Here is a 16,962-nt window from a genome sequence, read left to right on the forward strand (position 1 = left end):
GGGGGTTACGTCAAACTGTAAAAGATATTTTCTCATACCGCCTCGGGGCAATTTGCTGCTCCTATTTCCTCAAGAGGACTGAGGCAGCATGATATGTCTTTTATGCATGTGAAATGTGACCTTTATCCATAAAGACAGCATAACAATGGCAAGGCCCATTTGGGATGCAGCTCAGGTTAATTTTCAGTGTAAATTACTCCATGCGTAATGAGATGATAAGGCAAGGCAGGGTTTAATATGACTCACCTGCCAGCTCCCTTTCAGGGGCTGCATCTCAAACGGACGCCTCTTTAGCGTCTAAGAAATGTGGCTAAAGTCTTATATCTGTTTAAGTATTATATCTGTCACTGATCTGGAGAAATGGATGTTTTTATTTCCTCACATCTAGATTACTCTAACTCTTTCTCAGTCAAATATCACTCCATCGTCTACAGTTAGTTCTGCAGCTTGGCTTCTAATATGCACCAGGAAATGTAACTATATCACATCTGTTTTAGCTTCTCTACGCTGGCTACCAGTTACATTTAGAATAGATTTTAACATTGTATTAATCATGTTTAAGACTAGGCTTGGTTTAGCCCCATTCTATATCTCTGACCATTCATCTCCTGACCAGCCTGAGATCCCCCTGCAGGCCACTGTTGACCATTCATCTCCCGACCAGCCTGAGATCCCCCTGCAGGGCACTGTTGACCAATCATCTCCCGACGAGCCAGGACACAGCCTGAGATCCCCCTGCAGGCCACTGTTGACCATTAATCTCCCGACCAGCCTGAGATCCCCCTGCAGGCCACTGTTGACCATTCATCTCCTGACCAGCCTGAGATCCCCCTGCAGGCCACTGTTGACCATTCATTTCCTGACCAGCCTGAGATCCCCCTGCAGGCCACTGTTGACCATTCATCTTCTGACCAGCCTGAGATCCCCCTGCAGGCCACTGTTGACCATTCATCTCCTGACCAGCCTGAGATCCCCCTGCAGGCCACTGTTGACCATTCATCTCCCAACGAGCCAGGACAGCCTGAGATCCTCTTGCAGGCCACTGTTGACCATTCATCTGCCTATGAGCCTGGTCACAGCCTTAGATTGTCTGGCAGTCCACTGTTGACCATTTCAAAGTCTAGATTGAAAATGAAGGAGACTAGACATTTACCATTAGGACCCATAGAATTTGGAATGGTCTGCCAGAGGAGATCAGGCCTGCAGATTCAGGGCCTCTTTTATATCCCTGCTGAAGACACACTTATTTAAGATGCTTTTAATGTAGGATTTCAATGCTTCTAGTCCTTAGATTACTGTGCTCTATGTTGGTTTTTGGTAGCCCATAAAACCGTAAGTGTATTACATACACCCAGGAAGAACTATTGGATATCAGAGAGACGTCAACTTAGCAGCACAACCAGAATTACGATCAGGAATATATTTTTATTTCACCTTTATTTATTTAGGCAAGTTGAGAACAAGTTCTCATTTTCAACTGCGACCTGGCCAAGATAAAGCAAAGCAGTACGACACAAACAATAACACAGAGTTACACATAAACAAACAAACAGTCAAAAACACAATAGAAAAATCTATGTACAGTGTGTGCAAATGTAGAAGAGTAGGGAGGTAAGGCAATAAATAGGACCTAGAGGCGAAATAATTACAATTTATCATTAACACTGATAGAGTGATAGATCAAATCAACGTTTATTTGTCACATGCGCAGGATTCAACAGGTGTAGACCTCACAGTGAAATGCTGAATACAACAGGTGTAGTAGACCTCACAGTGAAATGCTTACTTACAGGCTCTAACCAACAGTGCAAAAAAAGGTATTAGGTGAACAATGGGTAACTAAAGAAATAAAAACAACAGTAAAAAGACAGTGAAAAACAGCGAGGCTACATACAGTAGAGAGGTTATATACAGACATCGGTTAGTCAGGCTGATTGAGGTAGTATGTACATGTAGATATGGTTAAAGTGACTATGCATATTTGATGAACAGAGAGTAGCAGTAGTGTAAAGAGGGGTTGGGTGGGGGAACACAATGCAAATAGTCCAGGCAACCATTTGATTACCTGTTCAGGAGGCTTATGACTTGGGGATAAAAATTGTTGAGGAGCCTTTTTGTCCTAGACTTGGCTCTCTGGTACCGCTTAACATGCGTAAGTAGAGAGAACAGTCTATGACTGGGGTGGCTGGAGTCTTTGACAATTTTTAGGGCCTTCTGACACCGCCTGGTGTAGAGGTCCTTGATGACAGGCACTACCCTCTGTAGTGCCTTGCAGTCGGAGGCCGAGCAATTGCCGTACCAGGCAGTGATGCAACAGTGATGCAATGCTCTTGATGTTGCAGCTGTAGAACCTTTTGAGGATCTCAGGACCCATGCCAAATCATTTTAGTTTCCTGAGGGGGAATAGGCTTTGCCGTGCCCTCTTTGCAACTGTCTTGGTGTGTTTGGACAATTCTAGTTTGCTGTTGATATGGACACCAAGGAGCTTCCCTTTGTAGTCTGTAATAGTTTGCAAGCTCTGCCACATAAGATGAGTGTCAGGGCCGGTGTAGTATGATTCAATCTTAGCCCTGTATTGACGCTTTGCCTGTTTGATGTTTCGTCGCAGGGCATAGCAGGATTTCTTGTAAGCTTCCGGGTTAGAGTCCGTCTGTGGAGGTGAATAAACAGCCATGAAAAGTATAGCTGAAAACTCTCTTGGCACGTAGTGTGGCCTGCAATTTTTCATAATATACTCTACTTCAGGTGAGCAAAATCTGGAGACTTCCTCGGATTTCGTGCATCAGCTTTTGTTTACAAATATGCAGAGACAGCCCCCCCGTATATCCCACTAACTGAATATCCATGTCGTCATTCAGCCACGTTTCCGATTGCAAAACAAAAACCAGTCGCGGACATCTTGCTTTGTGCGCTTTGAGGACAATACACCAACGCGGCCCACTACCAAAGACTTTGGGCTCTCCTTCTCCATGGCCAACGTGAATAAAACATTTAAAAGGCTGCCGGCCCAGACGATATCCCTAGCCGCGTCCTCAGAACAGAACAAGCAGACCAGCTGGCTGGTGTGTTTATGGACATATTTAATCAATCCCTATCCCAGTCTGCTGTCCCCACATGCTTCAAGATGGCCACCATTATTCCAGTTTCCAAGTAAGCTAAGGTAACTGAACTAAATGACTATCGCCCCGTAGCACTCGCTTCTGTCATCATGAAGTGCTTTGAGAGACTAGTCAAGGACCATATCACCTCCATCTTACCTGTCACCTTAGACCCACTTCAATTTGCTTACCGCTTCAAAAGGTCCACAGATGATGCAATCGCCATCACACTGCACACTGCCCTAACCCATCTGGACAAGAGGAATACCTATATAAGAACGCTGTTCATTGACTATAGCTCAGCATTCAACACCATAGTACCCTTCAAACTCGTCATCAAGCTTGAGACACTGGGTCTCGATCCCGCCCTGTGCAACTGTGTCCTGGACGTCCTGACGCGCCGCCTCCAGGTGGTGAAGGTAGGAAACAACATCTCCACTCCGCTGCTCCTCAGCACTGGGGCCCCACAAGGGTGCATTCTCAGCCCCGTCCTGTACTCCCTGTTCACCCACTACTGTGTGGCCATGCATACCTCCAACACAAGTATCAAGTTTGCAGACGACACAACAGTGGTAGGTTTAATTACCGACAATGACGAGACAGTCTACAGGGAGGAGGTGAGGGCCCTCGGATTGTGGTGTCAGGAAAATAACCTCTCACTCAATGTCAGCAAAACAAAAGAGATGATTGTGGACTTCAGGAAACAGCAAAGGGAGCACCCCCCTATCCAAATCGACGGGAAAGCAGTGGAGAAGGTGGAATGTTTTTTAAGTTCCTCGGAGTACACGTCACCGACGAACTGAAATGGTCCCACGCACACAGACAGCGTGGTGAAGAATCACAGAAAACACCTACTAACCTTTACAGATGCACCGTCGAGAGCATCCTGTCGGGCTGTATCACTGCCTGGTAACGCAACTGCACTGCCCTCAACCGTAAGGCTCTCCAGAGGGTGGTGCGGTCTGCATAATGCATCACCGGGGCAAACTACCTTCCCTCCAGGACACCTACAGCACCTGATGTCACAGGAAGGCCAAAAAGAACCTCAAGGACAACAACCACCCGAGCCAAGACCTGTTCACCCCGCTATTATCCAGAAGGCGAGGTCAGTACAGGTGCATCAAAGCTGGGACCGAGAGAATAAAAAACAGCTTCTATCTCAAGGCCATCAGTTAAATAGCCATCAGTAGCACAGCGGCTGTTTACCTACAGACTTTAACTTCTTATGGCTGGGGGCAATATTGAGTAGCTTGGTTGATTAAGGTGCCCAGAGTAAACTGCCTACTACTCAGGCCCAGTTGCTAGTATATGCATATTATTAGTAGATTCGGATAGAAAACACTCTGAAGTTTCTAAAACTGCTTGAATGATGTCTGTGAGTATAACATAACTCATATGGCAGGCAAAAACCTGAGAAAGTTTTTCAACTCTTTGTCTATCAAATATAGTGTCTATGTGGTCAAATTGCACTTCCTAAGGCTTCCACTAGATGTCAACAGTCTTTAGAACCTTGTTTGATGCTTCTACTGTGAAGGAGGGGGGAATGGGAGCTGAATGAGTCAGTGGTCTTGCAGAGTGGCATGAGCTGGTTTATTGTGAGTATTTCTGTAAATTGATGTGGCTCTCTGCAAAATCACCGGATGTTTTGGAACTACTCAACATAACGCGCCAATGTAAAGATGTTTGTATATAAATATGAACAAAACATACATGTGTTGTCTAACATGAAGTCATATGAGTGCTATATGATGAAGATCATCAAAGGTTAGTTATTACTTTTATCTTTATTTCTGCTTTTTGTGACTCCTCCCTTTGGCTGGAAAAATGGCTGTGTAGACCTAACATAATCGTTTGGTGTGCTTTTGTCGTAAAGCCTTTTTGAAATCAGACACTGTGGTGGGATTAACAACAAGTTTATCTTTAAAATGGTGTAAAATACTTCTATGTTTGAGGAATTTTAATCATGAGATTTCTGTTGTTTTGAATTTGGCGCCCTGCACTTTCACTGGCTGTTGTCATATCGATCCCATTAGCGGGATTCAAGCCATTAACCTGTCTCGTCCCCTTCAACTACGCAATTTTAAATGGATTTAACAAGTGACATCAATAAGGGATGATAGCTTTCACCTGTATTCACCTGGCCAGTCTATGTCGTGGAACGAACAGGTTCCTAATGTTTTGTATACTCAGTGTTGGCCCATGTGACAGGTCTTTTTCAGACTCAGTGTTGGCCCATGTGACAGGCCTTATCAGACTCAGTGTTGCCCATGTGACAGGTCTTATCAGACTCAGTGTTGGCCCATGTGACAGACCTTATCAGACTCAGTGTGGGCCCATGTGACAGACCTGATCAGACTCATTGCACATTCATAACTATAGTTGTCTTTATACATTCACACCAGTTGATATCGGTAGTTATTATAAAGCAGTTCTTGATGAAAGTCAACCTTTCTCAAACAGGAACAGATTCAAAATTAGACATATTTATCTGTCTGGTGGTTAGAGGAATGTAAGCGTCTCTCTTACCCTCTCTGGGGACCAGTGAAATGTCAGGTCATTAACCCTGCTTCAACGCATTAACAATCTGGTGCCTGCTCTGTTTCAGAGCACAACCTGATAGATAGGTAGACTCTGATCTACACTGGAACACCCCTGGTAGTTAGGTAGAATCTGGTAGACTCTGATAGACTCTGATCTACACTGGAACACCCCTGGTAGTTCGGTAGACTCTGATCTACACTGGAACACCCCTGGTAGTTAGGTAGACTCTGGTCTGCACTGGAACACCCCTGGTAGTTAGGTAGACTCTGGTCTGCACTGGAACACCCCTGGTAGTTAGGTAGACTCTGGTAGACTCTGATCTGCACTGGAACACCCCTGGTAGTTAGGTAGACTCTGGTAGACTCTGATCTGCACTGGAACACCTCTGGTAGTTAGGTAGACTCTGGTAGACTCTGATCTGCACTGGAACACCCCTGGTAGTTAGGTAGACTCTGGTAGACTCTGATCTGCACTGGAACACCCCTGGTAGTTAGGTAGACTCTGGTAGACTCTGATCTGCACTGGAACACCCCTGGTAGTTAGGTAGACTCTGATCTACACTGGAACACCCCTGGTGGTTAGGTAGACTCTGATCTACACTGGAACACCCCTGGTAGTTAGGTAGACTCTGATCTACACTGGAACACCCCTGGTAGTTAGGTAGACTCTGATCTACACTGGAACACCCCTGGTTTTTAGGTAGACTCTGATCTACACTGGAACACCCCTGGTAGTTAGGTAGACTCTGATAGACTCTGATCTACACTGGAACACCCCTGGTAGTTAGGTAGACTCTGATCTACACTGGAACACCCCTGGTTTTTAGGTAGACTCTGATCTACACTGGAACACCCCTGGTAGTTAGGTAGACTCTGATCTACACTGGAACACCCCTGGTAGTTAGGTAGACTCTGATAGACTCTGATCTACACTGGTACACCCCTGGTAGTTAGGTAGACTCTGGTCTACACTGGAACACCTCTGGTTTTTAGGTAGACTCTGGTAGACTCTGATCTACACTGGAACACCCCTGGTAGTTAGGTAGACTCTGATCTACACTGGAACACCCCTGGTAGTTAGGTAGACTCTGATCTGCACTGGAACACCCCTGGTAGTTAGGTAGACTCTGGTAGACTCTGATAGACTCTGATCTACACTGGTACACCCCTGGTAGTTAGGTAGACTCTGGTAGACTCTGATAGACTCTGATCTACACTGGTACACCCCTGGTAGTTAGGTAGACTCTGATCTACACTGGAACACCCCTGGTAGTTAGGTAGACTCTGGTAGACTCTGATCTGCACTGGAACACCCCTGGTAGTTAGGTAGACTCTGGTAGACTCTGATCTGCACTGGAACACCCCTGGTAGTTAGGTAGACTCTGGTAGACTCTGATCTGCACTGGAACACCCCTGGTAGTTAGGTAGACTCTGATCTGCACTGGAACACCCCTGGTAGTTAGGTAGACTCTGATTTGCACTGGAACACCCCTGGTAGTTAGGTAGACTCTGGTAGACTCTGATAGACTCTGATCTACACTGGTACACCCCTGGTAGTTAGGTAGACTCTGGTAGACTCTGATAGACTCTGATCTACACTGGTACACCCCTGGTAGTTAGGTAGACTCTGATCTACACTGGAACACCCCTGGTAGTTAGGTAGACTCTGGTAGACTCTGATCTGCACTGGAACACCCCTGGTAGTTAGGTAGACTCTAATCTACACTGGAACACCCCTGGTTTTTAGGTAGACTCTGATCTGCACTGGAACACCTCTGGTAGTTAGGTAGACTCTGGTAGACTCTGATAGACTCTGATCTACACTGGTACACCCCTGGTAGTTAGGTAGACTCTGGTAGACTCTGATAGACTCTGATCTACACTGGTACACCCCTGGTAGTTAGGTAGACTCTGATCTACACTGGAACACCCCTGGTAGTTAGGTAGACTCTGGTAGACTCTGATCTGCACTGGAACACCCCTGGTAGTTAGGTAGACTCTAATCTACACTGGAACACCCCTGGTTTTTAGGTAGACTCTGATCTACACTGGAACACCCCTGGTAGTTAGGTAGACTCTGATCTACACTGGAACACCCCTGGTAGTTAGGTAGACTCTGGTAGACTCTGATCTGCACTGGAACACCCCTGGTAGTTAGGTAGACTCTGATCTACACTGGAACACCCCTGGTAGTTAGGTAGACTCTGATCTACACTGGAACACCCCTGGTAGTTAGGTAGACTCTGATCTACACTGGAACACCTCTGGTAGTTAGGTAGACTCTGACCAACACTGGAACACCCCTGGTAGTTAGGTAGACTCTGATCTACACTGGAACACCCCTGGTAGTTAGGTAGACTCTAATCTACACTGGAACACCCCTGGTTTTTAGGTAGACTCTGATCTACACTGGAACACCCCTGGTAGGTAGACTCTGGTAGACTCTGATCTGCACTGGAACACCCCTGGTAGTTAGGTAGACTCTGATCTACACTGGAACACCTCTGGTAGTTAGGTAGACTCTGGTAGACTCTGACCAACACTGGAACACCCCTGGTAGTTAGGTAGACTCTGATCTACACTGGAACACCCCTGGTAGGTAGACTCTGGTAGACTCTGATCTGCACTGGAACACCTCTGGTAGTTAGGTAGACTCTGGTAGACTCTGATCTGCACTGGAACACCCCTGGTAGTTAGGTAGACTCTGGTAGACTCTGATCTGCACTGGAACACCCCTGGTGGTTAGGTAGACTCTGATCTGCACTGGAACACCTCTGGTAGTTAGTTAGACTCTGGTCTGCACTGGAACACCCCTGGTAGTTAGGTAGACTCTGATCTGCACTGGAACACCCCTGGTAGTTAGGTAGACTCTGATCTGCACTGGAACACCCCTGGTAGTTAGGTAGACTCTGGTCTGCACTGGAACACCCCTGGTAGTTAGGTAGACTCTGATCTGCACTGGAACACCCCTGGTGGTTAGGTAGACTCTGATCTACACTGGAACACCCCTGGTAGGTAGGTAGACTCTGATCTACACTGGAACACCCCTGGTAGTTAGGTAGACTCTGATCTACACTGGAACACCCCTGGTAGTTAGGTAGACTCTGATCTGCACTGGAACACCCCTGGTGGTTAGGTAGACTCTGGTCTGCACTGGAACACCCCTGGTAGTTAGGTAGACTCTGATCTACACTGGAACACCCCTGGTAGTTAGGTAGACTCTGGTAGACTCTGATCTGCACTGGAACACCCCTGGTGGTTAGGTAGACTCTGACCAACACTGGAACACCCCTGGTAGTTAGGTAGACTCTGATCTACACTGGAACACCCCTGGTAGTTAGGTAGACTCTGATCTGCACTGGAACACCCCTGGTAGTTAGGTAGACTCTGATCTGCACTGGAACACCCCTGGTAGTTAGGTAGACTCTGGTCTGCACTGGAACACCCCTGGTAGTTAGGTAGACTCTGATCTGCACTGGAACACCCCTGGTAGTTCGGTAGACTCTGATCTGCACTGGAACACCCCTGGTAGTTCGGTAGACTCTGATCTGCACTGGAACACCCCTGGTAGTTAGGTAGACTCTGGTAGACTCTGATCTGCACTGGAACACCTCTGGTAGTTAGGTAGACTCTGGTAGACTCTGATCTGCACTGGAACACCCCTGGTAGTTAGGTAGACTCTGATCTGCACTGGAACACCCCTGGTAGTTAGGTAGACTCTGATCTGCACTGGAACACCCCTGGTAGTTAGGTAGACTCTGGTAGACTCTGATCTGCACTGGAACACCCCTGGTGGTTAGGTAGACTCTGGTAGACTCTGGTAGACTCTGATAGACTCTGATCTGCACTGGTACACCCCTGGTAGGTAGACTCTGATCTGCACTGGAACACCCCTGGTAGTTAGGTAGACTCTGATCTGCACTGGAACACCCCTGGTAGTTAGGTAGACTCTGGTAGACTCTGACCAACACTGGAACACCCCTGGTGGTTAGGTAGACTCTGATCTGCACTGGAACACCCCTGGTAGTTAGGTAGACTCTGATCTACACTGGAACACCCCTGGTAGGTAGGTAGACTCTGATCTACACTGGAACACCCCTGGTAGTTAGGTAGACTCTGGTAGACTCTGACCAACACTGGAACACCCCTGGTGGTTAGGTAGACTCTGATCTACACTGGAACACCTCTGGTAGTTGGGTAGACTCTGATCTACACTGGAACACCCCTGGTAGTTAGGTAGACTCTGATCTACACTGGAACACCCCTGGTAGTTAGGTAGACTCTGGTCTACACTGGAACACCCCTGGTAGTTAGGTAGACTCTGGTCTACACTGGAACACCCCTGGTAGTTAGGTAGACTCTGGTCTACACTGGAACACCCCTGGTAGTTAGGTAGACTCTGGTCTACACTGGAACACCCCTGGTAGTTCGGTAGACTCTGATCTGCACTGGAACACCCTTGGTAGTTAGGTAGACTCTGGTAGACTCTGGTAGACTCTGATCTGCACTGGTACACCCCTGGTGGTTAGGTAGACTCTGATCTACACTGGAACACCCCTGGTAGTTAGGTAGACTCTGGTCTACACTGGAACACCCCTGGTAGTTCGGTAGACTCTGATCTGCACTGGAACACCCCTGGTAGTTCGGTAGACTCTGATAATGTAGAGGAGGGTTAGGTTGGTTCATGTCAGTAACCAATCTAAACACCCGTGTTGGTTTTAATCAGACAGACCTACAATACATAGATACTGTTGTTATAATGCTCTATATGCTAGTACTCTGTTTCTAACTCTGTTCTCTCTATCTCCCTCTCTCAGATGTTTTATTCCTGTGGAAGAAATTGAGGAGTCTTCTTCGTCTATTTTGCACATATTAATGGACATCCTGCATTGATCATTTATTTCAAGTTTCACACAACGTTAAATAGAAAGTGAAGATGTGATGAAATCAAAGTTAAAAGAAAAGTTTTCTACAGAAAAAAAACCCATCAACTACTCACAACAACAACAGCAGGTACTAACAGCAGAACTACAGTACTGCACAGAAGCAGACATCATTGATTGGACAACACAGAAGCAGACATCATTGATTGGACAACACAGAAGCAGACATCATTGATTGGACACCTCAGAAGCAGACATCATTGATTGGACACCTCAGAAGCAGACATCATTGATTGGACAACACAGAAGCAGACATCATTGATTGGACACCTCAGAAGCAGACATCATTGATTGGACAACACAGAAGCAGACATCATTGATTGGACAACACAGAAGCAGACATCATTGATTGGACATCTCAGAAGCAGACATCATTGATTGGACACCTCAGAAGCAGACATCATTGATTGGACAACACAGAAGCAGACATCATTGATTGGACAACACAGAAGCAGACATCATTGATTGGACAACACAGAAGCAGACATCATTGATTGGACACCTCAGAAGCAGACATCATTGATTGGACACCTCAGATGCAGACATCATTGATTGGACAACACAGAAGCAGACATCATTGATTGGACACCACAGAAGCAGACATCATTGATTGGACAACACAGAAGCAGGACTGTGTCTCCATGGAGCTCCAGGCTTGTTAGTGGATCTGAGACTGTTAAGACTTCTCCTCAGCAGCACAGTGGACTGATTCCATTCTCCAAGTAAAAAAACAAAACACTTTTTCATTCATTATTCAGTGAATTTTGAGACACTTGTAAGAGATCCCAAGATCCCCTTTGTCATCATTTGTGGTGACATACAGCTAACTCATCACGCCAAAGACTTGTCTTGGAGAAGGTTTCCCACAATCCTCAGCTTCCTTAAGCCTGTGCCTGTGTAGAAGGGATGGAACCCAGAGAATTCCAGGATTCTGTATCTGACATCCGACAACCAACATGACGTCACGATATAAACAACAACACATGACATAAACAACAACATAACAGAGAACTAAAACACACTTTGGAGAAATCCTGAATAAGAGTTCTATAGCTTTCTATTGCACCCAGCGATCACCAAGAGAGTAGAGCTGTTAAAACACAGTGGATTTGAGAGCAATTCATCTCCATCATCGTCGTCTGTTTGCGACTTTACTATTTGAGGCAGTAGATTGCCATACAATACATGACTTTAAAAGAATAAGGGTCTATCAGCAAAAAGTTGATTCTGAGGTAATTGGCTTTAATGTTCCGAAACCTCATTGGTTTGAACGGTGTGATCAATTTTAACGTGTAGTCTTTACCAACATATTTACAGCACTATATAGGTAGACATTGTACAGAACAAAAATATATATTTCAATAACTCAATAACATAAATGCAGATAGAACCATTCAATTCCAAGCTCTCGATTAGGCCCTCAGTCCTCTGGCAGGTGGACTATATACTCTGTAGAAAGACAAGCTCTCGATTAGGCCCTCAGTCCTCTGGCAGGTAGACTATATACTCTGTAGAAAGACAAGCTCTCGATTAGGCCCTCAGTCCTCTGGCAGGTAGACTATATACTCTGTAGAAAGACAAGCTCTCGATTAGGCCCTCAGTCCTCTGGCAGGTAGACTATATACTCTGTAGAAAGACAAGCTCTCGATTAGGCCCTCAGTCCTCTGGCAGGTGGACTATAACATCTGTAGAAAGACGAGTTTAATTTATAGTTCCATTGACTTTTCAAAATGTGTTTTTGCAGTTTACATTTTAATAGCCAATATCACAAGTTCATATTATTACAAGGAATACTGTTGTGCTTTATTACATGTTTAATATTGAATAATAAAATACACACACAGGACCTACACACACACACAGGACCTACACACACACACAGCATCTACACACACACAGCATCTACACACACACACAGCATCTACACATACACACAGCATCTACACACACACAGGACCTACACACACACACAGGACCTACACACACACACAGGATCTACACACACACACAGGATCTACACACACACACAGCATCTACACACACACACAGCATCTACACATACACACAGCATCTACACACACACAGGACCTACACACACACACAGGACCTACACACACACACAGGATCTACACACACACACAGGATCTACACACACACAGGAGCTACACACACACACAGCATCTACACATACACACAGCATCTACACACACACAGGACCTACACACACACACATGACCTACACACACACACACAGCATCTACACACACACACAGCATCTACACATACACACAGCATCTACACACACACAGGACCTACACACACACACAGCATCTACACATACACACAGCATCTACACACACACACAGGACCTACACACACACACAGGACCTACACACACACACAGGACCTACACACACACACAGGACCTACACACACACACAGAACCTACACACACACACAGGACCTACACACACACACAGGATCTACACACACACATAGGAACTACACACACACACAGGACCTACACACACACACAGCATCTACACATACACAGAGTCTACACACACACACACACACATGATCTACACACACACACAGGACCTACACACACCCACAGGACCTACACACACACACAGGATCTACACACACACAGGATCTACACACACACAGGATCTACACACACACATAGGATCTACACACACACACACAGGATCTACACACACACACAGGATCTACACACACACATAGGAACTACACACACACATAGGAACTACACACACACACACATAGGAACTACACACACACTGGAACTACAAACACACAGGATCTACACACACATATGAACTACACACACACACATAGGAACTACACACACACATAGGAACTACACACACACAGGATCTACACACATAGGATCTACACACACACAGGATCTACACACATAGGATCTACACACACAGGATCTACACACACAGGATCTACACACACACAAGATTGTTTTTTCAGACATTCAGAACAGCTTAATTCTCCATGATCATATTTTGTAAAAACTATGATATGTATCTTTAAAATGAAAAGAAAGTGTATTATTTAATAATGTATTAGCTTTAGATTCTTGTAACCTGTACGTGGGTTATTTTTATAGATATATATATATATATATATATACAATGAGAGGTTGTTCATTAAATGTGACCATTTCACAATGAGTAGCATCTCTCGGTGTTTTCTTTCTGTCGGTAACTGCATAACACATTCTCATACTGTGCAACATGTACACATGTGGCTATGGTAGTGCTGTTTGAGCTGTGCCCATTACAGAAGACATCCCTGTTTGTTTCTATCCGTATTTTAATATCAAAAGTGATCCCTTGATAGTTTGTCAGACAGAGAGAGAGAGGAAGCCCCTCCAGGTGATGTTTATATCAAATCAAATTGTATTTGTGTCGAATACGAAAGGTGTGGATCTTACCGTAAAATGCTGACTTACAAGCCCTTAACCACCGACGCAGTTCAAGAAATAGAGTAAAGAAATGACTTACTAAATAAACTAAAGTTTTTAAAAAATGAAATGAAATCAAAAAAAGTACAATATAAATAGTCTGGGTGGCCATTTGATGAATTGTTCAGCAGTCTTATGGCTTGGGAGTAGAAGCTGTTCAGGAGCCTTTTGGACCTAGACTTGACGCTCTGGTACTGCTTGCCGTGTGGTAGCAGAGAGAACAGTCTATGATTGGGTGGCTGGAGTCTTTGACAATTCTTTGGGCCTTCCTCTGACACCGCCTATTATATATTTACTGGATGGCAGGAAGCTTGACCCCAGTGATGTACTGGGCCGTGCGCACTACCCTCTGTAGCGCCTTATGGTAAGAAGCCGAGCAGTTGCTATACCAGGTGGTGATGCAACCGGTCAGGATGCTCTCGATGGTGCAGCTGTAGAACTTTTTGAGGATCTGGGGACCCATGCCAAATCTTTTCAGTCTCCTGAGGGGGAAAAGGTGTTGTCGTGCCCTCTTCAGGACTGTCTTGGTGTATTTGGAACATGTTAGTGTGTTGGTGATGTGGACACCAAGGAACTTGAAACTCTCAACCCGCACCACTACAGTCCCATTGATGAGAATGGGGGCCGGTTCAGTCCTCCTTTTCCTGTAATCCATGATCCGCTCATTTGTCTTGCTCACATTGAGGGAGAGGTTGTTGTCCTGGCACCACACTCTCAGGTCTCTAACCACCTCCCTAAAGGCTGTCTCATCATTGTCGGTGATCAGGCCTACCACTGGTGTGTTGTCAGCAAACTTAATGATGGTGTTGGAGTCGTGCTTGACCACGCAGTCATGGGTGAACAGGAAGTACATGAGGGGACTAAGCACGCATCCCTGCGTTGAGGATCAGCGTGGCGAATGTGTTGTTACCTACCTTTACCAACCTGGGGCGGCCCGTCATGAAGTCAAGGATACAGTTGCAGAGGGAGATGTTTAGTCCAAAGAGTCCTGAGGTGTTCCTTTTGTCCAGGTGGGAAAGGGAAGTGTGGAGTGCGGTGTTGATGTGAGTCATGACCAGCCTTTCAAAGCACTTCATGGCTACTGACGTGCTACAGGGTGGTAATCATTTAGGCAGGTTTCCTTCGCTTTCTTGGGCACAGGGAATATGGTATTCTGTTTGAAACGTAGGTATTACAGACTGCAATATCAGTTCTGTTATACTCACAGACAATATATTGACAGTTTTGGAAACTTTAGCGTGTTTTCTATCCTAATCTGTCAATTATATGCATATTCTAGCATCTGGTCCTGAGAAACAGGTCGTTGACATTGGGAACGTTATTTTTCCAAACATAAAAATAGTGCCCCCTAGCTTCAAGAGGTTTTAAACTAATCTAAACAGGAAAATTTTACGTTTGGCTAGAAATTCAAAAGTAAATTAAAGAAAAATGTCCTCCTTTGTGCTACGCAGCTTTTCCATCCTGGAGGGGGGAATCAATCATTTCCAGACACATGTACTAGTCTGTGGCTACTGTTGTGGATTTCATTTTAACTTGATAAGTCAGTTAAGAACAAATTCTTATTTACAATGACAGCCTACCCCGGACAACGCTGGGCCAATTGTGCGCCGGCCTATGGGACTCCCAATCAAGGCCGGTTGGGATACAGCCTGGATTTGAACCAGGGACTGCAGTGACACCTCTTCAACTGAAAGGCAGTTCTTTAGACCACTGCGCCACTCGGGAGTATTATTGACACCTAGTGGTGCAATTCCAGCAGGGCACTAGGAGTCACATGAGGAACAGAGGGAGGCTTTGCTTGGGGAACCAATAATAAAGTACAAGTAAATGATTCACCTGAGTCTGAGTGAAGTCGATACAATACAACTGCCAACGAGGATGGGACACCATCAGACCGAAATGAAACCTGAGTCTCGTTTCCTGACCACATCACACACCAAGTCCTGAGATGACTGCAGGAGAGGGGGCTCATCCTCAATAGTGACAAATGTGAATTTCCGACTGACGGAGATGGAGTTCATGGGCCATGTTCTCTTGAAGAACAGGAGCAGCACAGTTAAAGCTGGAAGCGGTGGAAAACACACGCAGACCTTAAAATGCTCAATACTCACGATATTCAATACTCAAGATGCCCAATACTCAATACTCACGATATTCAATACTCAAGATGCCCAATACTCAATACTCACGATATTCAATACTCAAGATGCCCAATACTCAATACTCACGATATTCAACACCCAAGATGCCCAATACTCAATACTCACAATATTCAATACTCAAGATGCCCAATACTCAATACTCACGATATTCAATACTCAAGATGCCCAATACTCAATACTCACGATACTCAATACTCAAGATGCCCAATACTCAATACTCACGATATTCAATACTCACGATGCCCAATACTCAATACTCACGATATTCAATACTCAAGATGCTCAATACTCAAGATACTCAATGCTCAAGATACTCAGGACACTCAATACTCAAGATACTCATGCTCAATATACTCAATACTCAGGACACTCAAGATGCTCAATACTCAAGATACTCAATACTCGAGATACTCAATATTCAGGATACTATATTTTCAAGATACTCAATTCTCAATATACTCACACTCAAGGTACTCATATGTAAAGAGATATGTTGAAAATAACTGCAATTATCAGTACTCAATTACAGTACTCACTATATTCATATGATATACATGTGATATATACTATGTATTATATATTGTACCTAATGCAGTTAAATCAGACAGGTACTGCGTAATAGAGGGGAAATGAATGTACTGGGTTATAGAGGGGAAATTAATGTACTGGGTTATAGAGGAGATATGAATGTACTGGGTTATAGAGGGGATATGAATG

General features: G+C 45.1%; 1 protein-coding gene across 4 annotated transcripts in view; it reads left to right on the forward strand.

Moving 5' to 3' along the window:
* LOC139408249 (ciliary neurotrophic factor receptor subunit alpha-like) overlaps positions 1–16,962 on the forward strand; it is a 447,111-nt gene that overhangs the window by 356,863 nt on the left and 73,286 nt on the right. For 2 of the 4 annotated variants that reach the window (XM_071151924.1, XM_071151921.1), the window contains exon 9: positions 10,456–12,437. The exons of the other annotated variants lie outside the window; for them this stretch is intronic. In XM_071151924.1, the coding sequence (XP_071008025.1) occupies position 10,456 (1 nt within the window). In that variant the 3' untranslated portion in view covers positions 10,457–12,437. Of the gene's footprint in view, positions 1–10,455; positions 12,438–16,962 lie in introns of those variants that run through there. 4 annotated transcript variants of the gene reach the window in all.

The sequence above is a fragment of the Oncorhynchus clarkii genome, chromosome 5, assembly GCF_045791955.1.
Source record: "Oncorhynchus clarkii lewisi isolate Uvic-CL-2024 chromosome 5, UVic_Ocla_1.0, whole genome shotgun sequence".
NCBI lineage: Eukaryota > Metazoa > Chordata > Actinopteri > Salmoniformes > Salmonidae > Oncorhynchus > Oncorhynchus clarkii.